At 50.7% G+C, this 25,049-nt stretch overlaps 1 protein-coding gene across 2 annotated transcripts in view; it reads right to left on the reverse strand.

The window, feature by feature from the left end:
- Nucleotides 1-591: 591 nt before the first annotated feature.
- The window catches only part of LOC137417071 (uncharacterized), a 59,588-nt gene continuing 35,130 nt past the window's right edge, over nucleotides 592-25,049 (reverse strand). The window contains exons 1-2 of one of the 2 annotated variants that reach the window (XM_078770437.1): nucleotides 6,604-6,979; nucleotides 592-2,366 (exon numbers count right to left, since the gene is read on the reverse strand). In XM_078770437.1, coding sequence (XP_078626563.1) covers nucleotides 1,744-2,366; nucleotides 6,604-6,919 — 939 coding nt within the window. In that variant the 5' untranslated portion in view covers nucleotides 6,920-6,979 and the 3' untranslated portion in view covers nucleotides 592-1,743. Of the gene's footprint in view, nucleotides 2,367-6,603; nucleotides 6,980-25,049 lie in introns of those variants that run through there. The other variant, XM_078770436.1, reaches the window with a different exon arrangement.

The following is a 25,049-nucleotide window of genomic DNA, read 5'->3' on the forward strand; positions in this document are numbered from 1 at the left end:
ATGTTTTACTTTTCATACATTAAGGCTGCATATCTTGGGCAGTTTGCTGGAAACTTTCAGAAAAATGAAACGAAGGGGTATCTACCTAGAAGACGAATTGTAGACCAGAAAAGTTAATTTTTACCCAAAAAATGACAAAAAATTATTATTTTTTGCTCAAAATTGTGTAAACCTTTTAACATATTGATTTGTTTTAGGTATCACCATGTCAGATATGTTCTTAGCTTTAAAATGAGCCTACTTTGAATAATTTTGATGCTTCCTGTCGGATACTGTGACCCAGAATGTAAATATAAGAAACATTTGATCTTAAAAAAGGTAATTGACCGCTGTTGACCCCTGTCACGGGTTCCCCTAGGGGACTTGAATTTAAACTTTTTGAAATGTGTTAGTGGACACCCTTACAAACACATTGGTGAAGAAATTTCTTGGTAAGGAATTTGTTCCCAGATTTCCCAGATTTCTGATAATATTCCCTGACTAATAACGCACATGACCAACCATAAACAGATTTTCGCAGGTAACAAACAAACAGGGATGAAAACATAACTTCCGTCCACCTTTGGTGGTGGAGGAAAAATACTTTGATTCGATGAAAGAAACAATCATTTTATTTATTCTTCGTGCATGAAAAAGGAATTTTACCAAAACGAGATGAGCATTGAAGCATCTGCCTCGTGATGAGGCCAAATGAAGCACCCTCCGACAAACTTGTCGTTGCAGAAACAAGATTGAGCTCAGCAAACGAGACCAACTTGTGAAATTCACTCCTGGTTTGCCGATTACTCTCCTGACTGCAACACATCCTCTTCCTATGTCATCGTGCCCCGCCCTTCCTTCTTCATCTAAATTACATTTCATCCCGGTAATTTCAACAAAAATCATCATTTCCTCAACGTGTCGTGATCCTGCTACCTCGCGTATGCAAATGTCACATCTTTCATCACTCAAATTGATCCGGAACAATCGGTCCTCCGAACCTTTCTGTCTCTTCCATTTTCCCCTTCTCAGGTGGTGTGTAAAGCTGAGAGCAATCCATTTTGTGTTGCAGATCCTCCGTAAGCCTGTAAATAAAGAAATTTTTAAAAGTTGAAGGGGAAGTGGGACGTGACCAAGTCGAGCAGAGTAGGCGTCATTGGGAAAAATGTAGGATTGAAATCCAATGGATCCAGGATGGCATGAAGTGCAACAAATGGGCCTGGCTGCATTACCATGGGCAATGGACTGAACCGAGGACTGAAAACAATCAAACTCTTCGATTCTATTAAATAAATAAATAATCTCTATGGATTCTCTCAGTTTGGCACTTCAATTTCTCCAATTGTTTTTATTGGCCCATTTCCTTTCTCAATTGCAATTTGCCTTTTGGGTCTGTTCCCATTGGTGCATGGACGTATATCGGGATGGCGAACAATGTCGATTTTGCTCCAGAGGGACGTTCTCGGTGGCATTACCTGAGTGCGGAGGTTGTTCTCCTCACCCAAATTGCAACGCTCTTCCCGATTCAGTCGGCCTGCTCTTCAATCAGTTTGTGCTGCTCCTCTTCCTCTTCATTCACTCAATCGTTCCTCTCCTCAATCAGCATTCCCATCCACTGCAGTGCCTGTTTTTTTTTGCATGTGGCACTTCTTCAGAGTTGAAGAGACTTTCTCTTTGTTGTCCCTAAATGTGGATGTGAATGTGACTTTTCAGGCTAACGGACAAGACAGCGTCAAGGTACCAACATCATGACCGCATGGATGCTCATTTGTGTGTTCGCATGTGTCGCTTGCAGTGCACCAACTGTATGAATGCTTTGCCACATATGGCACACTTGTATGGACGCTCCCCTGTGTGAATAAACATGTGCCTCTTTACGTTTGCATACAGGCTGAATCCTCTGCCACAAATGTGGCATGTATGTGGCCTACACACAACAGAATGAGTGTGCTTATGGTACAATGTGGAAGCTCGAGACAAGAACGTCCTCGAACAAACTTCGCAACGGTATTGATGCCCTTTCAAGAAGTGCGATTGCACGTGTTCCCAAAACAGCGACGACCGATAGAAACTCTTCTTCTTGCACAACGGACAAGTGTACAGTCGACCCCCATTGTGAATTCGCACGTGTCGATTGTAGCGCCATGGCTGAATGAACTTTTCAGCGCACACACCGCAGGTGTACCGCTTCCTTTTTGCATGGATCCGAGTGTGTCTCGCAAAGATGCCTTTATAACGCGTGCTGTAATAGCAATCTCTGCATTTGTACTTTTTAATGGTGGCAGCTGCTCGATGTCCGTTCCTGTGCCTCTTCAAAGCGGTCTTGGTTGGAAAGCTGAATGCCAATGAAGTGCACGGGAACTTCCTGCTGAGCTTTTCATGCAAGCCTGTGAAGATCGTTCACAAAAAAAGAAAAGAAGAGAAGTCATTTATCAGGCCCTGTTGCATTGGAAAGACTATACACGCATCTCAACAAGCACATTGATCGCAGACAGCCTAGAAATTGGGTCAAAACCTTAATTGTCTCTTTAATCCGAGACACTAATAAATGTCATCCCAAATGTCATCTCCAGGCACCTTCTTGCAAATCGGGATAACGTCGGCAACTTTCAACGATGAAGACGATTGACTTTCCGAAATCTTGCAGAGTATCGACAATTAAAATAAAAAGGAGAAAATAAAAAGGAATAAAACTACAGTTCATAGAACACTTTACCCCACGTGGTCTTGAGAATAAGGACATAGGGGTTCATTTTTAGGTAATCTCATCTTGATTCTTGAAGAGATCATCTTATAAAATTAGTCGTGATGTCCGGACATCTGTCTGTCCGGTCGTCCGTCCATTAACTTTGCCATTTCTACTACTCTTCCCTTATCATCCAACTGATTGTTTTGAAACTTTGCACATGAACAGAAGACAGTGGCCCACACAATCACTTCATAGGGGCTTTCAAGGGAGAGGGGGAGTGGTAAGGGGGTTACCCCCCAAACTTCGGAAACCATTCTCTTCCCTTATTCAATATTAACAAGCGTTATGCCTAGGTCCCCCATCGGTGAAGTGATGTGAGTTGACAAAGTGGAAGATGCAAGGTGGCCATCTTGGATTTTGACGGGGCGACCCAATTTTCAATAGCATTCTCCCTTATGCGTAGATACACCCACACAGCAGATTAGAAGTTGGTACTTCGTTTATTTTTCAAGATATTTCGCTCACAAGTTTCAGACATATATATGGTGGCGGCCATCTTGGATTTTGACGTGGCGACCCAATTTTCAATAGGGTTCTTCCTTATGCCAAGATACACCCACACACCAGATTAGAAGTTGGTACTTCGCTTATTTTTAAAGATATTCCACTCACAAGGTTCAGACATAAATGGTGTCGGCCATCTTGGATTTTGACGTGGGTTGCACCCACACACCAAATTAGAATTCGGTCCTTCGCTTATGCACGCACGCACGCATGTACGCCACGTACGGGCGGACGCATGCACGCACGGAGGGGAGAACCATAGTCCCCCTTTCGCTCCGCGGTGCGACGGGGGACAATTATTCTCCTCTCCCCTATGTGTGATCCTCTCTTCTCCCCCGATTGCGGTCCCCTCCCTCCTCTCCCCTGTGTGTGATCCTCTCCCCAGTGTGTGATCCCCTCCCTACTCTCCCCTGTGTGTGATCCCCGCCCTCCTCTCCCCTGTGTGTGATCCCCTCCCTCCTCTCTCCTGCGTGTGATCCCCTCCCTCCTCTCCCCGTGTGCGATCCCCTCCCTCCTCTCCCCTGTGTGTGATCCCCTCCCTCCTCTCCCCTGCGTGCGATCCCCTCCCTCGTCCGCCCTGCGCGCGATCCTCTCCTCATCTCCCCTGTGTGCGATCCTCCTCCCATCTCTCCCATGTGTGATCCTCTCCTTCCTTGCCCCCTACCCCCTTACATGATCGATCCTCTCCCCATCTCCCCTGTGTGCAATCGTCTCTCCATTTCTCCTGTGTGCGATCTTCTCCCCCATCTCCTGTGTGTGATCCTCTCCCCAGTATGCGATCCTCTCCTATCTCCCTTGGATGTGATCCTCTCCCCATCTCTCCTGTGCGCGATCCTCTCCCCCTCTCCCATGTGCAGTGTGTGTGATGATGGGGGAGGAGGGGAGGGAGGAGGGAGGATTTGAGTTCTCGAAGTCAGATTTTAAATTACGTATATTACAAACTCAAGACATTACAAACTGTATTTCCCGTATTCATGGACATGTATTCACATATTAGGTGAAGTAAATGAATTGTGTTGATTACATCATTTCTGGATCTGTGGAGTTGCCAGCAATTACATCATTTCTGTAAAACTGAATGTGCATCATCTAACTCAATTGTCCAAATGTCACACACGTCACTGCCAGTGGGTTTCCCACGGGTGCCAGACTTGTATCTCTATATAATAAAGCAGGATGTCTATCCATCCATCCGTCCGTCCGTACATCCCAGAAAAGTTATACGACTGCACCTCAAGTGGGAAATACCTCTACAGTATTGGAATGTACCTTTTAAACCATGACATCCATTAGTTAGACTGTTGAAGACCCTTTAGACCAGCAAGACCCTTTCGACCACAAAGACCCTTAAGATCACAAAGACCCATATGACCCCTAAGACTCCTCAGAGCCCAAAGACTTTTAAAACCCAAAGACTCTGAAGGCCCTTTAAGACCTCGAAGAGTCCAAAGGCCCATTACACCCTTTAAGACCTCAAAGACCCCGAAGACCATTTCAACCTTTTAGACACGTAAGACCCTTAGAACAAGACTTTTAAGAGCCCAAGGACCCTTAAGACTCCTAAGACACCTAAAACCCTTTGAGACTCTTCAATTTAGACCCTAAAGATATTTTAGACCTCAAAGACCTTTAAGACCCCTAAGAGCTCAAATACCCTTAAGAGCTCAAAGACCCTTAAGAGCTCAAAGACCCTGAAGAGCTCAAAGACCCTTAAGAGCTCAAATACCCTGAAGAGCTCAAAGACCCTTAAGAGCTCAAAGACCCTTAAGAGCTCAAAGACCCTCGAGACCATCAAAACCCTTTAGACCGTCAAAACCCTTTAGACCATTAAAACCCTTTAGACCCCAAAGGCCCTTTATTATTATTTTTATATTTTTTTGTATACAAGATCGAGGCTCGTGTAAGAGCTAACATCGATCCCCCAAAATAAAAAAACGGACACACAAAACATACAAAAAAGGGAGCGGGAGACAAGATGGGGAGAGAGAGGAAAGCACACAAGTACAACAGCAGAGAACAGGGACGACGGAAGATCCGTGGGAGGGAGAGGGCTTGTGAGGAGGAGGCATGGGAAGGCGGGGGGGGGGGGGGAAGTATAAAACACATGGACACTGCTGGAATTTCCAGGAAAGAAAACAGTCGGTATTTCCAAAAAAAAAAAGTGGATCTGGGTTGAATTAACAGGGGTAGAAAAGATCAAGGTTTTGAATGGGGGAAGATAAGAGATGGTGGTGAACAGCTGTTTTAAAGACCTGGAGGGAGGAGTGGGATTGAAGAGAGTGAGGGAGTTTGTTCCAGAGGCAGGAGAAAAGAGGAATGAAGGAGTGAAGGTCAGCAGAGAGTCTTGATTTTGGCAGTTTAACCATAAGAAGGTTGCTGGAAGATATTGTGCGACCTGTAGGAATATTTGGGGGACAGAGCACAGATAGAGCTGGGGGAGCTAGGCCAGATAAGAGTCGGTAGAAGACAGAAAGGCCACCAACCTGCCTGTGGTGAGTGAGTGAAAGGCCCTCGGAGTTAGCTTCATTGCGGGAGATTCCAATGATTCTGAAAGATCTGAAAGACCTTTAGACCTCAAGGACCCTTTAAGACCCTATAAGATGTCAACAACCCTTTAAAACCCCATATACCCTTCAGACCTATAGGACCCAAAAGACTCTTTAAACCCCAAAGACTCTTTAGACCCAAAAGACCCTTTCGACCCCCAAAGACCCTTTAAGACCTCAAAGACCCCTAAGCCTCTTTAAGATCCCATACACCCCTAAGACCAAAAGATCCTTTTCACCCATTAGACCCCAAAGACCCAAATTATCCATAAGATCCCAAGACCCATAAGACCCTTAACACCCCAAGAAACATAAGACCCCAAAACCCCACAAGACCCTTAAGAACCTCAAGACCCCAAGATCCTCAAGACCTTTTTCAACACTTCTTCAGACACCTTTAGATCCCTTCACCCATTAGACCCTATATACCCCTTTAGACCCCAAAAACCTCGAAGGCCTTTACACCCCTTAAATTCCTTTGGACCCCTTAGACCTTAACCCCATTTAGACAGATTAGACAGCATGGACCCTTAACCATTTAGGGCTTTACACCAATTGGACCTTTTTAGACCCTTCCTACTTGCTTGAGAGATTAGACCCTTACGACCCCTTAGATGCTAACTACCAATGGAACATACCCTTTAGACCTTCTAGAACCTTTTAAGCACACACCACGCAAGCATCTATAGTCTTCTTGCAAAAGACAGACTATTATTGTATTCAGCAAGTAATGCACAAACTCGACACACCCAGGGGGTTGGTACTCAGATAATAAAAGTACAAAATCAAGTTCATCGTGAACGGCCTGCAGTCCATGCAACCCACCATTTTTCAGGTGCTTTGCCTCCTCTTCAGGAACAATAGAATACTTTTCTTTCAAATTATTCCGCAGGACTCCAGCATGTCCTCTCGTCTCATCGGCATCCTTTGAACAACTGGGCACAGCCGGCCGTTCAGCCCTTTGCCCTGCACGGCAGCTCTCCATGAAACGGCAGAGATCAACATACATATTGGAGGTGAACTTTTCTGTGACCAAAGAGCAGAGTCGAAGCCTTGCCTGAGCGGGCTCAGCTCGGGCACAGAGCGCTCCGAAGATCTCGACCCCCATACCAGTAACTGCGGCTTGGAGAGACTCCTCCATCAAGCCCTGGGTCTCCAGCCAGGACGGGATGGGAACGAGGCTGCCCCGAGCTTTTGTGTCCATTATCTGCAGAAAAAGGCACTGCGATATTCAAAATCAAATCAATAAATTATACACATGATGTGCATTCAACTTTCCCTACTTTTTGACAAGTTATATTTGTCTAATACAAGCAGAATTACCCGGCGTTGCCCGGAAAATAAATAGTCAGTCACGTCTGTGTAGTGGGCTTTTTATAGTCAGAGGAAGCCACACCCCGCTACCACGCCCCTTGGGCACGCTCCTAGTCCAAATCTGATGCGCCCATGTTTTTTGTCATGAAAAGCTACCCCCCCCCCCCCCCCCCACCCTCCCCCGCCCATTGGACCCCTCTTCTCTCTCCAAGTCACTTCCTTAGGCTGTCCATGAGGCACAACCGAACAAGCAGACGTTCACAAATTGGGTTATAGATACAAGATATGAGAATAAGAATATAGATAGAAAGATAGATATAAAGCTCTTTTTAAGCACTGACTGACTGATATTAATGTTCGGTACCTTCCGGGTGCCGTAGAAAGCTGAAATTGGGCGTGCCGATGGACATCGAAGCCAGTACACCGGGAAAAATCACAGAACCGTTGGAAAGTGTCCGTGAATTGAAAATTTACATTAAAAAAAACCGTAAACGCATATGTATAAAAAGAAAAAAGAAAATAAACCTCAATCAATATCTAGCATTTGAAAATTGTAATTTATTAGTCCCCTACCGGGGTACACCGGAGGGGACTATAGGTTTGCACTTCGTCCCTCCATCTGTCAGTCTGTCAGTCTGTCACGCAAGGAACAGTTTTCCGGACTTTTTTTCTAAACTCTTAATGCTAATGATTTCAAACTTGGCACATGGTTTCCTCATGATAAGTTACAGATCAAGTTCGAACTTCACGACGTTTCGATCATTTTTGACAAAGTTATGGCACTTTGAACTTTGGTAATTTCCCCAACAGTTTTCCGGATGACAGACTGCCGGTAGGGGACATGTATTGCAGCGCAATACTCAGAATGCTTGTTTAACTGCAAACTGTGAAATAAACATGACCATAATGTCCATAAATGAAAAAAATATAAAGCGTCCATAAATGAGAAGTTACGTTAAAAAACACAAGCGCAAACATTAAAAAAAACTAGATGGTATTCATAGAATACTTACCTCACAGTCAACTTGGTGCGAGCCAACTCTTCTGTTTTTGAAGCGTTTTTTTTCCTCTTTGATCAAATATGGCTGCCAGACCATGTGAGCGATGACGTCATAAATTTACATTCTCTGATATAATTGTTGCGTAAAGCACGCCCAATAAATTTCAAACTGATCACGCTAAGCATTGTCCCTGTCATATTATGACGTCATAATTAACACTTATTCCCCATGCGGAGTTCTTTCCAATGAGCCATGCTTCATTTGTTTCCATGGAGCAGTTTAGGAGAAAGGTGAAACGTTTTTCCAAGATGGCGTGCGTACCATGTGACCTATGACATCATAATTATGAAAAAAAACTACAACAATGCGACTGTGTCACCAATATGCCTCCGCATAGTCCCACAACGGGTAGATGCCATCACTTGTGTCCCCTGTGTCATATCCCCTGTGTGCGATCCCCTCCCTCCTCTCCCCCACGTGTGATCCTCTCTTCTCCCCCAAGTGTGATCCTCTCTTCTCCCCTGCGTGCGATCCTCTCTTCTCCCCTGCGTGTGATCCCCTCCCTCCTCTCCCCTGTGTGGGATTCCCTCCCCCCTCTTCCCTGCGTGCAATCCCCTCCCTCCTCTTCCCTGTGTGCGATCCCCTCCCTCCTCTCCCCTGCATGCGATCCCCTCCCTCCTCTCCCCTGCGTGCGTTTCCCTCCCTCCTCTCCCCTGCGTGCGATCCCCTTCCTCCTCTCCCCTGCGTGCGATCCCCTCCCTCCTCTCCCCTGCGTGCGTTCCTCTCTTATCCCCTGTGTGCGATCCCCTCCCTCCTCTCCCCTGTGTGCAATCCCCTCCCTCCTCTCCCCTGTGTGCAATCCCCTCCCTCCTCTCCCCTGTGTGCGATCCCCTCCCTCCTCTCCCCTGTGTGCGATCCCCTCCCTCTTCTCCCCTGTGTGCGATCCCCTCCCTCCTCTCCCCTGTGTGTGATCCCCTCCCTCCTCTCCCCTGTGTGCGATCCCCTCCCTCCTCTCCCCTGTGTGCGATCCTCTCCCTCCTCCCACCTGCATGCGAACCCCTCCCTCCTCTCCCCTGCATGCGATCTCCTCCCTCCTCCCCCCTGCGTGCGATCCCCTCCCTCCTCTCCGATTCAGTCCGATTATTTCCCTCCAAAACAGGTAAAGGTATCCGAATGATGAATACGAACATCAATCTGTACTCCACCACGGTGTTTATGTGGTAACATGACCACCTCTCCCCTGTGTGCGACTATGTCACTCCTACCCTGAAGGTTTAGTCTCAATCGGACAAAATGGCTGTCATCATCATCATTTATGTGGTAACATAACCACCACTACGGACTGCAGCGCACACATTCCACCTCATGGCCGACCCACGTGGTACGGTAATCTCGGTACTCACATCATTGCATATGTTGGGGTTAGTGGATCAGGTTTGTGAAGTTTCGTGTTGATTGGATAAGGTTCGTTTTTCTATCCAAGATGGCCAAACCACGTGACCTACGACATCATCATTTTCAAACTATATGCAACTCTGCTGCTAGATGACATTTGTAAAATTTCACATCGATAGGGTGAGTGGTTTGAGAGATATAATTATTTAATATTTTCCCTTATTCCAAAATGGCTGCCAAACCATGTGATCTATGATGTCATACGTTTAATATTTCAATACAAATGGGTCATAGATCATGTGTATGCAATTTCAGATTTTTAGGATAAGGAATTCGATTAAAACATTTTTGGCCTATATACCACTTCACCTATGATGTCATCATCATCATGCTTTTGTTCCCCATTGGGAGTACTTGACAATGTGCCAAGTTTCAAATTTTTCCATTTAGCGGTTTCCGAGAAATAATTTATTTAATTGGCTTTTAATCCAAGATGGCTGCCATACCACGTGACCTATGACATCACAATTAACATAAAAACATTCTGGATGGGTGTCACTCCTACCCTGAAAGTTTAGTCTCAATCGGACATATGGTTGCTGAGAAAAAAGACGTCGAGCCCGGGCGGACGGATGTACGTACGGAAGGACGGAAGGATGGACAACCCGAAAACATAATGCTTCCCACGACTTTGTCGGCGGAGCCATAAAAATTCTAGAGATGGAGGCGCTCCTTTGGTAAAATTTAGTGTCATTCGGACCAACGATTTCCGAGAAAATGAACTTTTAAAATGCAGACACGCACGTACGTACGCCACAGCACAAGTACACACGTAACCGATCGCTTAACCCTGTCCTTCGCTTGGCGAGAGCAAAAAAACAAACAAAAAAAACCCCTCAATCAATATCTAGCATTTGAAAAATGTAATTTATATAACTAAACTTTTAAATAAAAATCTCAATGAAAATTTACGTTAAAACCGTAAACGAGTCCGTAAAATAAATAAATAATTTTATAAAACCTAAATTTATATCTAGCAGGAGGTCGGTGATGCTTGCCTATAACCATAAAGTTTATATTTATTATGTACCTACGTACAAGCCATGTTTGTTATTCCTTACACTACTTTAAACATAAAATCGAGACTCGTGAAAGAACGAGTTGGCAAATGGTCGAATGGCAGTGTAATCACACTGAGGTCCACGTTAGACACACCAAGAAAGGGAATGAGCTAACGTCAAAAAAGCGAGTGGGTGGGGTGAGGAGGAGAGAGACCGTAACCTGCAAGTAAGAGGGTCGCAGTGAGGTAGTGATACGTGTGTACGATGTCGATCTACCTGTTGAGAAACAAGAAGGCAAGGTTTACCTTTTCCACAGTGCAAGAGTCCATTTATCTATCAAGTACACATGGGATGGAGTGGAAGGGGGCGGGGTTACCTCCAAATCCAGATCATGATCATAATCCTGACTTGACAAATCTATCTAGTCCACTGCAGGATGGTCTCCCTAAACACGAGCGAACATTTCCAACTCCTTTCAAAAGCATACAATGTTACAACTAGGATTCACAGGTGGACAGGGTGGCCTGAAAGGCGCTTTACCCCTCCCCCAAGTAAAGCATTAATTCTCGAGTTCTTTCAATATACCTGCACAGGTTTTATTGTGGCATGTGCAGTACTTACAAATGATAGGTGACAAGGTATCAACTGAAGATCTTTTTTCATGCAAGTTTGCAGAGTGGTCCATGATATGTCGAGTTCACTTTCTCAGCAACATATCAACCGACGCCAACACAGCAGTGCACGTGTTTCGTCCTGTTATCGGTCTTCCAACGCGCTTCTTTTTCTTCATACTTCCTGTTTCAACAACCCTTTTTCCCACCGCAACAACGTCTGCTTAGGTGAAGGTTTTCCGAAGCATTCCGCAATCGTTTGGCCCGTGTGTGACTTTTCATGCAACCAGACACAGCAAACAACCACTCTTCAACACTGGAATAACTTGTGTCCGCCATGCCATCTAAAGTCCGACTGACTCACGTGTCAGTGAGTCAGTGTTTCCGCAGAGAACGGCGGGGGATGGGAAGGGAGGTGCAAGTAGTTTATCAGGGGCAAAGCGACTTCGAGGCCACCCTGTATATCATCCACTAATCTAACCCAAAATCCTGCCCTTTTACACCAACTTGCACACGAGGAGATGATATTGACCTGAAACTACCTCACGAGACCACATGACGAGGGCACCGGGACGATCCTCGATGAGGCACAGAGGCCACGTAGTGTGCTACTCGTGGATGAAGAGAAATGTCGGACAGCAAGGCAGCAGTGGTGGGAAGAGTGTGATCGGGTGTTGAACTGACAAACAAGTATTGTGATCCCCAAAGTGGTCGTGTGCCCCCACCCACTCCCAAAACTGGTTGTGCTATCCCTAAACCTTGCATTCCCCAAACCGCCGGTCGAGCGTTCCCCAAACCACCGGCCGAGCGTTCCCAAAACCGCCGGCCAAGCGTTCCCCAAACCGCCGGCCGAGCGTTCCCCAAACCGCCGGCCGAGCGTTCCCCAAACCGCCGGCCGAGCGTTCACCAAACCGCCGGCCAAGCGTTCCCCAAACCGCCGGCCGAGCGTTGCCCAAACCGCCGGCCGAGCATTCCCCAAACCGCCGGCCGAGCGTTCCCCAAACCGCCGGCCGAGCGTTCCCCAAACCGCCGGCCGAGCGTTCCCCAAACCGCCGGTCGAGCGTTCCACAAATCGCACACGCATTTCCGAAAAGCGGTCGTGAGATCCGAAAAGCGGTCGTGAGATCCGAAAAGCGATCGTGGGATCCGAAAAGCGATCGTGGGATCCGAAAAGCGGTCGTGGGATCCGAAAAGCGGTCGTGGGATCCGAAAAGCGGTCGTGGGATCCGAAAAGCGGTCGTGGGATCCGAAAAGCGGTCGTGGGATCCGAAAAGCGGTCGTGGGATCCGAAAAGCGGTCGTGGGATCCGAAAAGCGGTCGTGGGATCCGAAAAGCGGTCGTGAGATCCGAAAAGCGGTCGTGAGATCCGAAAAGCGGTCGTGAGATCCGAAAAGCGGTCGTGAGATCCGAAAATCGGTCGTGAGATCCGAAAATCGGCCGTGAGATCCGAAAATCGGCCGTGAGATCCGAAAATCGGCCGTGAGATCCGAAAATCGGCCGTGAGATCCGAAAATCGGCCGTGAGATCCGAAAAGCGGCCGTGAGATCCGAAAAGCGGTCGTGAGATCCGAAAAGCGGTCGTGAGATCCGAAAAGCGGTCCTGAGATCCGAAAAGCGGTCGTGAGATCCGAAAAGCGGTCGTGAGATCCGAAAAGCGGTCGTGAGATCCGAAAAGCGGTCGTGAGATCCGAAAAGCGGTCGTGAGATCCGAAAAGCGGTCGTGGGATCCGAAAAGCGGTCGTGGGATCCGAAAAGCGGTGGTGGGATGCGAAAAGCGGTCGTGAGATCCGAAAAGCGGTCGTGAGATCCGTAAAGCGGTCGTGAGATCCGTAAAGCGGTCGTGAGATCCGAAAAGCGGTCGTGAGATCCGAAAAGCGGTCGTGAGATCCGAAAAGCGGTCGTGAGATCCGAAAAGCGGTCGTGAGATCCCAAATGCGGTCGTGAGATCCCAAAAGCGGTCGCGGTCGTGAGATCCCAAAAGCGGTCACGGTCGTGACATCCCAAAAGCAGTCGTGAGATCCCAAAAGCGGTCGTGAGATCCCAAAAGCGGTCGTGAGATACCAAAAGCGGTCGTGAGATCCCATACAACGTCGATCGATCAGGATCAATCGATCGCCTTTACGCTCGTAAAGTGTGAAGCAAACACCGGAGAGAATATTCATACTACGTGCACCACATTCTTGCTGCTCTCTGCCAATCCGCAAGCAGCACCTCGTCTGCCAATCACCATCTTGCATGTACTCTCCACAGATCAGCGTCACTCATGTTCTCCCTCAAACAGGTCTTCTCAATCTATCTAATCATACATCGGGTATTCTCCCCTCAATCCATGAACACAAACCCACATCAACCTTACATGGAGCAGTATGGAGGACGCGTGTTGAAAGGTAATGCCTCCGATCATTTCCCTCCAAAACAGGTAAAGGTATCCGAATGACGAATACGAACATCAATCTGTACTCCACCACGGTATTTATGTGGTAACATAACCACCACCACGGACTGCAGTGCACACATTCCACCCCGTAGCCGACCCACGTGGTACGGTAGTCTCGGTACTCACATCATCGCAAAATTGGTCGCCATACACGAGTTTCATTCTCCGTTTAATATCCGCAGGAGGAACGTTCTCGGCCGTGAGAAACTCCATAACAGCAGTCTGCTTTAACCGCACCGACATCGTCCATGCTTGGTTGCTCCCCGCTGACATCTTGACCGACATCGACGGGATCAGAAATGACGGACTGCGCTTCGTTTCAATCGAACACCTTTACCTGTTTTGCACAAAAAAAACAATAGGAGGCATTACTTTTCAGCATCCGGTAAACGAATAGTTCGTTAGGACAGTCGAAGAGTGAAGAAGAGTGAGGATGGTAGTAAGAGAGGGTTCCCAGAGGTATCCCACAATGCCTTGCACGTCGCCATGTTGGTTGCATTCACTTCCCTTGCCAAGGACGTTTATCTGGTTATTCTGACTTAGTGCAATAGAAGGTTACGCTAATTATCTGGCCTTGTTTACCTTTTCGCGCCAACCAACATGGCGCCCGCGCACTGCATCATGGGTAGTGAAACCCCTCCATTGGCAGCTTTAATTCGAGTGGTGAACAGTTCAGTCAGTGGGTTGTTCTTTTTTTAACCAGTATGTAAATTATTGTCACGTGGTGCACCAAACGAATACAGTATAGGCGAGATCGACCTCCACGTCTGAAGCGACCGGTTTGCTGCAGCCATGATGGTGTTATCAACTACTGTAGCAAGTACCTTTGTTTTTTTTTTCAGCAACTTTGAGCACCAGAAATTATTTAGCACAACATAAACCTAAACCACAATCACAGCTACATCGTGTGCCACACCCTCCCCAAACACATTCGCACAGCCTTCAAAGAGCGTGGCAATCGCCTTACGTGACGCCATTTTGTATCCAATTGTACGGCCATTATTGATGCAAATCCACGGACAAATGGACACGTAACACGCAACAGGCTTTGTATGATAGAAAAAAAACCTGATTATTAAATTCCAAATACCTGGCATGGGGTCCTGCATTTATTTCTGATGCAGATAAACTGGAAAGGATTTTAAAGAAGATATTGTGGCGGACACGATGGCTCGCTGGTGCGGTGACATCATTCTGCGCACCAAGAGGGTGTCGGCCACGCCCGAGGGGTAGGCGTGGCCTCGGGATATACACGGGGCGCGCAGCCCCAGCACGTCAGTGCTAGAGTTGAGCTTTGGAATAAAGACTCTTTATGGTTACCCGCGTTGTTGCTTATCTTCTTGGCAAACAAGTCGTGCGCATAGCACCGCACTTCATTGGTGACCTCGACGCTGGTTCAGCCGCCGCTGACCAACAGAACACGCCATGTCAAACAACGCGGTTGCGGTGAAGCTCCCTGAGTTTTGGGAAGCTCAGGCCGAGGTATGGTTCGTGCAGGCCAAGGCACAGTTCCAACTTCGAGGCGTAACGGCGGATGAGACGCATTATTACCACGTCATCGCCACCCTCGGGCCCGGCACAGCCGCCCGCGTCATGTCCGTCCTGGGGAACTCACCGGCCGACCACAGGTACGAGGCGCTCAAGCGTCTCCTCATCGCCACGTTCGGCCTCACGGAGTGCGAACGGGCCGACCGCCTCCTGGACCTTCCCGAACTCGGCGACACACGACCATCGGTCCGGATGGACTACATGCTGTCGCTGCTGGGTGACAAAGCCCCGGATTTTTTATTCCGGGCGCTCTTTCTACGCCAGCTACCGGCACAGGTATGCCTCGCGTTGGCCGGTTCCAAAATAAAGGAACCCCGCGCTCTGGCCCTCCAGGCCGACAAGTTTTTTGCGGCTTGTGGCACGCGGGCGAGAGTCGGTGCGGCCGTCGCGGATCCCAAGGCTGATGCTGCTGCACACCTCGTGGATCCCGAGGCTGATGCCGATGCACACCTCGTGGCCGCCGCCACGCCCCGCCCACCACCACCGTGAAAGCCGCGGCCTCCGCCTCCGCCGCAAACCTGGTGCCGTTTCCACGCCAGGTTTGGCCACAAGGCGAGGAATTGTTGCCCGCCGTGCTCGTTTGGCAAGTCGGGAAATGCCCGGGCCGGCGCTCGGTAGCCGCTTTGAGCGTCGGCCTTTCCGGCAGCCTCCTTTTTGTCACAGACACCTTGTCCGGGCGTCGCTTCCTATGCGACACAGGCACACAGGTGAGCGTTATCCCCGCCTCCACGTCCAACAAGCGAACCGCGGGCCGGGGCCCCACGTTGCTTGCAGCCAACGGTACACCCATACGCACATTCGGGAAGCGCTGCCTCTCCCTGCAGTTCGGAGGGCAATGCTTTCAATGGACGTTCATAACCGCCAGCGTGCCCATGGCATTGCTCGGTGCGGACTTCCTATGTGCAAATGGGTTGTTGGTGGACGTGAAGCACAGACGCCCCGTCCAGGCCGAAACGTTCAGCTCGCTTGCTTGCGCGCTGAGCAGTTCGTTGAGCAGCTCCCTGAGCGGCTCACCAAGCGGCTCGCCAAGCGGTTTGCTGAGCGGTTCGGTCCTGGCGAGGTTGGTCTGTACGCTTCCGGCAGCGGACGAGTTCACCCGCCTCCTCGCCAGCTTCCCGGCCCTCACGCGGCCCACCTTCTCGGTGGTGGCCGTCAAGCACGGGGTGGAACATCACATCCCCACCGTCGGGCCACCGGTCTACGCCCGGGCACGCCGCCTCGAGCCGACGAAGCTCGCGGTGGCGAAGGCGGAGTTCGCTACGCTGGAGCGGCTGGGCATCGTACGGCACTCCAAGAGCGCTTGGCCGTCGCCACTCCACATCGTGCCGAAGCCCGGTGGGGGATGGCGGCCGTGCGGAGACTACCGCCGCCTCAACGATGCCACCACCCCCGACCGCTACCCGGTCCCTCACATTCAGGACTTTTCCTCCCGGTTTTCGAAAATGTCCTTCTTTTCTAAGGTGGACCTCATTCGCGGATACCACCAGGTCCCCGTCAGGCCGGAGGACATACCGAAGACAGCCGTCATTACACCATTCGGCCTCTTCGAGTTTCTTCGGATGCCCTTCGGGTTGAAGAATGCGGCCCAGGCGTTCCAACGGTTGATGGACAGCATCTTGCGCGACTTGGATTGCGTTTACGTCGACCTGGACGACATCCTCGTCGCAAGTGCGTCCCGCGAAGAGCACCTCCGCCACCTCCGCATGCTCTTCGAATGCCTGGGCCAGCATGGCCTGATCGTAAACCCCGCCAAGTGCCGGTTCGGCGTCGCCGAAATCGACTTTTTGGGGCACCGCGTCACCAGGCACGGGGCCACCCCCTTACCGGCAAAGGTGGAGGTGGTCAAGGGGTTTCCGTGCCCCCGCACGATCAGGGGGCTCCAGGAGTTCCTGGGCATGGTGAACTTTTACCACCGTTTCCTGCCCCGCATCGCCCAGCTCCTGCGCCCCCTGCACGAGGCCCTCCGGGGGAAGCCGGGCAAAGGTGACGTTGTTGGACCGAGCAGATGGACGCGGCATTCGCGGGCGCGAAGCTCGCCTTGGCTAACGCCACCATGCTCGCGCACCCGGCGCTCGATGCACCGATCGCCCTCACCACCGACGCGTCGGACTACGCGGTGGGCGCGGTGCACGAGCAATGGGTGAGTGGTGCTTGGCAACTGCTGGCGTTTTTCAGCCGGCAGCTTCACCTGCACGAACGCCGGTACAGCACCTTCGACAGCGAGTTGCTCGGGCTCCACCTGGCGGTCCGGCACTTCCGCCATCTGCTCGAGGGCCATTCGTTCACGGCCCTCGTCGACCACAAGCCCCTGGTCTTCGCGATGGCCAAGGTCGCCGAGCCCTGCCGGTCGGCCCGGTCGGCCCGGCAGCAGCGTCACCTCTCGGCCGTGTCCGAGTACACGACGGACATCCGGCACGTCGCGGGAAAGGACAACCCGGTGGCGGATTGCCTTTCCCGGTCCGTCGCCCACGCGGTCCACCTCGGGATCGACTATGCCCGGATGGCGGCGGACCAGACCGCCGACCCCGACGTCCAGGCCTTGCGGACCGCTGTCACGGGCCTCCGAGTCACCGAGGTGCCGTTCGACGGCGTGGGCACGGCCCTCTTGTGCGACGTCTCCCTCGGGCGGCCTCGCCCCATCGTGCCCGCGGGCTGGCAGCACCAGGTTTTTGATGCCATCCATGGCCTGTCCCACCCGGGCACAAAGGCCTCCCAGAGGCTGGTCGCCGACAAGTTCGTCTGGCATGGCCTCCGGAAGGCCGTCCACGATTGGACCAGGACGTGCCTCGCGTGCCAGCGCGCGAAGGTGCACCACCACACCCAGGCCCCGTTGGCCCCGTTCACAGTGCCCGAACGTCGGTTCGACCACGTTCACGTGGACTTGGTGGGACCTCTGCCCCCCTCGCGGGGTTTCACCCACGTCCTCACCATGGTGGACCGCACCACCCGGTGGCCGGAGGTCGTGCCTTTGGGGGCGACGACGGCAGCGGACGTTGCGCAGGCGTTCATCGCCACCTGGGTTGCCCGGTTCGGCGCCCCCTCGGACATCTCGTCCGACAGCGGCCCCCAGTTCACCTCGGAGCTCTGGGGGGCGGTCGCGCGGGGGCTCGGCGTCCAGCTGCACCGCACCACGGCCTACCACCCCCAGGCCAACGGCTTGTGCGAGCGCTTCCACCGCTCCTTGAAGGCCACGCTCCGGGCCACCCTCCGCGATGGCGGCTGGGCCGACAGGCTCCCCTGGGTCCTGCTGGGCCTCCGGACGGCGCCCAAGGACGACCTGCGCGCATCCGTGGCGGAGATGGTCTTCAGACAACAGCTGCGGGTGCCGGGCGAGTTCCTCCCCGACTCCACGGCACCATGGTCCGTGGCGCAGCAGCGCTCCGCACTGCAGGAGACCGCCCGGAGGTTCGCCCCGGTGCCGACGGCGCACCACGGGTGCCCGCCAACGCACGTCGCCCCGGAGCTTCGCACGGCGGAGTACGTGTTCTTCCGCCACGACGCCCACCGGACACCACTGCAGCCCCCGTACAACGGGCCCTTCCGCGTGCTGGAGACCGGGGCGAAACACTTCACCCTCGACATCGGCGGTACTCCTGACCACGTTTCCGTGGACCGTCTCAAGCCGGCCCACCTCGACGTGGACCAGCCCCCGCCAGTGGCTCGGCCCCCGCGTCGGGGCCGCCCCCCGGCGGGCGGACCTCCGGCACCGCCCAGCCCCGCCGGCACGCCCCCCCCCCCCCACCCCCGGTCCTGCACCCATCCCAGGTGCAGCCGGAGGCATCCCAGATGACATCCCGGCATCCCAGATGCCGCCAGCCGCCAGAGGGCACTTCGGCCGGGTCATCCGTTTGCCCCGCAGGTGCGCGGGAATTCTGGGGGGGCGCGTGTGGCGGACACGATGGCTTGCTAGCACGGTGACATCATTCCGCGCACCAAGAGGGTGTCGGCCACGCCCGAGGGGTAGGCGTGGCCTCGGGATATACACGGGGCGTGCAGCCCCGAGCACGTCAGTGCTATAGTTGAGCTTTGGAATAAAGACTCTTTTTGGTTACCTGCGTTGTTGCTTATCTTCTTGGCAAACAAGTCGTGCGCATAGCACCGCACTTCAATATACTAAGCTTGTGCTCTTGTTCAGCTATCGACCATATCAAGGGAGGTTTATTGTCCCCCGTCGCACAGTGGAGCGAAAGGGGGACTATGGTTTTCCCCTCCGTCCGTGTGTCGTCCGTCCGTCCGTCCGTCCGTCCGTCCGTCCGTCCGTGCATGCGGGCGTGCGTGCGTGCGGGCGTGCGTGCATGCGTGCGTAAGCGAAGGACTGCATTCGAATTTGGTGTGTGGGTACAACCCACGTCAAAATCCAAGATGGCCGCCGCCATGTATGTCTGATGCCATGTATGTCTGAACCTTGTGAGATGAATATCTTGAAAAATAAGCGAAGTACCAACTTCTAATTTGGTGTGTGGGTGTATCTCGGCATAAGGAAGAACGCTATTGAAAATTGGGTCGCCACGTCAAAATCCAAGATGGCCACCGCCATGTATGTCTGAACCTTGTGAGATGAATATCTTGAAAAATAAGCGAAGTACCAACTTCTAATCTGGTGTGTGGGTGTATCTCGGCATAAGGAAGAACGCTATTGAAAATTGGGTCGCCACGTCAAAATCCAAGATGGCCGCCACCATATATATATATATCTGAACCTTGTGAGCGAAATATCTCGAAAAACAAGCGAAGTACCAACTTCTAATCTGGTGTGTGGGTGTATGTATCTAGGAACAAGGAAGAACGTTGTTTAAAATTGGGTCGCCACGTCAAAATCCAAGATGGCCGCCGCCATGTATGTCTGAACCTTGTGAGTGGAATATGTTGAAAAATAAGCGAAATACCAACTTCTAATCTGGTGTTTGGGTGTATCTAGGCACAAGGAAGAACGCTATTGAAAATTGGGTCGCCACGTCAAAATCCAAGATGGCCGCCTCCATGTATGTCTGAACCTTGTGAGCGAAATATCATATCATAGCATGTTTTCTGCGTCTTCCACTTTGTCAACTCACATCACTTCCACGACGGGGGACCGAGGCGTAACGCTTGTTACCATTAGAAATTTGGCATGCACTCATTAAAGTATTGACGCAAGAAAAGAGAGGTAACATGACCCTGGTCTTTAAAATCTCAAATAGCTACGACAGGATTTCTCAAGATCATTTACTTTAAAAGGTAAGATATCAACCTCACTAAAAATATATATATATAGGTACAAGATATAGGCTCGTGAAAGAGCTAGGACACAGAACAGATCAGGATGGCAGAGGGAGAAGGTAGATGGAGATGGACAAACAAGGGATGCAGGTACCAAAGAGGGGTAGAGGACAACAAGGGGGTAGAGAAAGCAAGGGGAGTAGAGGAAGCAAGGGGGGACAACATAGATACATAAGCAACATTTTTGAGAGGGGTGGGGGTGGCTTAACAGGTGCCGAAAAGATCATGGCTTTGGATGGGGGATGACTTGAGATGGTGGTGAATAGCTGTCTCTTGAAGACCTGGAGGGAAGAATGAGATTGAAGAGAGTGTGAAAGGTGGTTCCACAGGTGGGAAAAAGAGGAATAAAGGAGTGGAGGTGAGCAGTGGTTCTGGCTTTGTGTAGTTTCACGAGGAGGGGGTTCCTGGTGGACCATGTGCATCCTACAGACATCTGGAGGGGACGGAGCACGGAGAGGGCAGAAGGTTCAAGACCAGAAATGAGGCAGAAGAAGACAGAGAGATCACGGACCTGTCAGTGATGGCGAAGTGTTAGGCCCATAGATTCAGCTTTGTCGGCAAGCAATTTCAATGATCTTATAGACCTTGGTTTCCGTGGCGTCAAGCTGAGAAAGATTTGAGGCAGGAGCACCAGCCCAGAGGGGAGAGCAGTACTCCAGCTAGCTGCAGATGTTCATGCCTTGTAGGTGGATAGGAGTTCAGGTGTGCCAAGGAAGAACTTTGCATGACGGAGGATGTCTAGTCGACATCTGGCTTTCAATGCCAACTTTGAAATGTGGCTTGCCCAAGAGACATCATGGCTAAGAGTGAGACCCAGGAGTTTCAATGACTGAAAACTTCTTTGGGAGGGTTGTTGAAAAAGTAGATGGGAGGGTTTTCCGTACGGTCCTTTCGGAGAGGCAGAGTGAGTGTGTGGGATATCTCAGCATTGAAAGACATATTCCAAATGTTTGACCAGTTTCGTGTTTACAAAATTATTTGACTAAAGCCACATTTTTATATTCATTGACGAATGACTGACAGACTGATGTGCCATAATCTGTTACATCAATGGTTCCAGCAAAGTAGTTTCCTGGCCAGTGGTCATGTTGGGCGGTTTGCCAACCTTCTCCTATCAGTGGTCATGTTGGGCGGTTTGCTAACCTTCTCCTATCAGTGGTCATGTTGGGCGGTTTGCTAACCTTCTCCTATCAGTGGTCATGTTGGGCGGTTTGCTAACCTGCTCCTATCAGTGGTCATGTTGGGCGGTTTGCTAACCTGCTCCTATCAGTGGTCATGTTGGGCGGTTTGCTAACCTTCTCCTATCAGTGGTCATGTTGGGCGGTTTGCTAACCTTCTCCTATCAGTGGTCATGTTGGGCGGTTTGCTAACCTTCTCCTATCAGTGGTCATGTTGGGCGGTTTGCTAACCTTCTCCTATCAGTGGTCATGTTGGGCGGTTTGCTAACCTGCTCCTATCAGTGGTCATGTTGGGCGGTTTGCCAACCTTTTCCTATCAGTGGTCATGTTGGGCGGTTTGCTAACCTGCTCCTATCAGTGGTCATGTTGGGCGGTTTCCCAACCTTCTCCTATCAGTGGTCATGTTGGGCGGTTTGCCAACCTTCTCCTATCAGTGGTCATGTTGGGCGGTTTCCTAACCTGCTCCTATCAGTGGTCATGTTGGGCGGTTTGCTAACCTGCTCCTATCAGTGGTCATGTTGGGCGGTTTGCTAACCTGCTCCTATCAGTGGTCATGTTGGGCGGTTTGCCAACCTTCTCCTATCAGTGGTCATGTTGGGCGGTTTGCTAACCTGCTCCTATCAGTGGTCATGTTGGGCGGTTTGCCAACCTTCTCCTATCAGTGGTCATGTTGGGCGGTTTGCCAACCTTCTCCTATCAGTGGTCATGTTGGGCGGTTTGCCAACCTTCTCCTATCAGTGGTCATGTTGGGCGGTTTGCCAACCTTCTCCTATCAGTGGTCATGTTGGGCGGTTTGCTAACCTGCTCCTATCAGTGGTCATGTTGGGCGGTTTGCCAACCTTCTCCTATCAGTGGTCATGTTGGGCGGTTTGCTAACCTGCTCCTATCAGTGGTCATGTTGGGCGGTTTGCTAACCTGCTCCTATCAGTGGTCATGTTGGGCGGTTTGCTAACCTTCTCCTATCAGTGGTCATGTTGGGCGGTTTGCTAACCTGCTCCTATCAGTGGTCATGTTGGGCGGTTTGCTAACCTTCTCCTATCAGTGGTCATGTCGGGCGGTTTGCCAACCTTCTCCTATCAGTGGTCAGGGCAGGAATTTTGGTGTTCAGGGTGGAGGCGATAGCTCGACTACGCTTCATGAAGGGCTCCGTGAGATCTTCAATGCCCACCAACTAATAACAGCAGATATTACTCCATAGCAGAAGAAGAAGAAGAAGAAGAAGTCAGGGCCACGACAAAGTTAGAGAGAGCGAGATCGAGACGAGACAAGAGGAAAAGGGCCGGCCGGTCCATGGGGACTGATCGGCACTCTGACGGATCCGGGCAGCAGGGAAGAATGGGGAAGTTTTGGCCCCAGACTTGCGTTGGGTGGTACAACCACCACGAAGAGGTGTCCCAGATAGTTGTAGAACTATAGTGATGACGTATGAAGGCAAAGATGAACTGATGATGTTGAGTCTCCTTGTGCAATAATGGCGTTTGCCATCATATTGCCTTTCTGTGGCTGGTACACACAGGTAAGTGTGTGGTATAGACGGGGGGTCGCCACTCCTCTCCGTCTCTCTGCTGGCCGTTGGGGAATTCACCCTCTTCCGCCCGTGCTGTTGGAGTCGACTGGACTCTCATCCACCAGATGTGCAGAGCCATCTGCCATTTAAACCGCATGGCTGCGGACCGTTACCCTGGTAAGGGGGGCTGACAGGTACTACACTTTGCCCACAACTACCGACCAACTACCAAAGACGAACTACCGACCGATGAGACGCAGAATAGATGCTCCAACCACAATGCCAACAAGTCTGGTTGGGTAAATCAATAAATTGCATAAATAAGTGGACCTGCTACTTCATGCCCTTGCAGCAGGTGTACACTTCATGAACTAAACAATTACTTTTGAGCCTGTATTGTGGAACAACTACACAACAACTACTATATTATCATGGACCAGAGTCGGTTTCAGACCTTAATGTACCACTGTACCAGCATCACATGCACGCATTTGGGAAAAATTTCGGTTTCTTCGAAAACATATCCAATCTATTTTTACTGAATCGGATCTAGCTTTGCTTGACAACATGTCAGCCAACAGTATACAGTGCATTCAGAAAGTATTCAGACCCCTTCACGTTTTTCACATTTTGTTATGTTGCAGCCTTATGCTGCAATCGTTTAAATTCATTTCTTCCCTCATCAATCTCCACTCAATACCCCATAATGACAAAGAGAAAACAGGATTTTAGAAAGTTTTGAAAATTTATTAAAAATAAAAAACTGAAATATCACATTGACATAAGTATTCAGACCCTTTGCTATGACTTGAAATTTAGCTCAGGTGCCTCCCATTTCTATTGATCATCTTTGAGATGTTTCTACACCTTGATTGGAGTCCACCTGTGGTAAATTCAATTGATTGGACATGATTTGGAAAGGCACACACCTGTCTATATAAGGTCTCACAGCTGACAATGCATATCAGAGCAAAAACCAAGCCATGAGGTCGGAGGAACTGCCCGCAGAGCTCAGAGACAGGATTGTGTCGAGGCACAGATCTGGGGAAGCCTACAAAAAAAAAAATCTGCTGCATTGAAGGTTCCCAAGAGCACAATGGCCTCCATAAATCTTAAATGGAAGAAGTTTGGAACAACCAGGACTCTTCCTAGAGCTGACCGCCCGGCCAAACTGAGCAATCAGGGGAGAAGGGCCTTGGTAAGAGAGGTGACCAAGAACCCGATGGTCACTCTGGCTGAGCTCCAGAGATCCCGTGTGGAGATGGGAGAAACTTCCAGAAGGACAACCATCACTGCAACACTCCACCGATCTGGGCTTTATGGCAGAGTGGCCAGACGGAAGCCTCTCCCCAGTGAAAGACACATGAAAGCCCACTTGGAGTTTGCAAAAAAGCACCTAAAGGACTCTCAGACTGTGAGAAACAAGATTCTGTGGTCTGATGAAACCAAGATTGAACTGTTTGCCTCAATTCTAAGCGTCATGTCTGGAGGAAATCAGGCACTGCTCATCACCTGCCCAATACCATCCCAACGGTGAAGCATGGTAGTGGCAGCATCATGCTGTGGGGGTGTTTTTCAGCAGCAGGGACTGGGGGATTGGTCAGGGTTGAGGGAACAATGAACGGAGCAAAGTACAGAGATATCCTTAATGAAAACTTGAAACAGAGCGCTCAGGACCTCAGACTGGGCCAAAGGTTCACCTTCCAACAGGACAATGACCCTAAGCACACAGCCAAGACAACGCAGGAGTGGCTTGGGGACAACTCTGTGATGGTCCTTGAGTGGCCCAGCCAGAGCCCTGACTTGAACCCAATCGAACATCTCTGGAGAGACCTGAAAATGGCTGTCCACCGACGGTCCCCATCCAACCTGACAGACCTTGAGAGGATCTGCAGACAAGAATGGCAGAAAATCCCCAAATCCAGGTGTGCAAAGCTTGTCACGTCATACCCAAGACGACT

The sequence above is a fragment of the Myxine glutinosa genome, chromosome 1, assembly GCF_964187855.1.
Source record: "Myxine glutinosa chromosome 1, kmMyxGlut1.1, whole genome shotgun sequence".
In the NCBI taxonomy this organism is placed as follows: Eukaryota; Metazoa; Chordata; class Myxini; order Myxiniformes; family Myxinidae; genus Myxine; species Myxine glutinosa.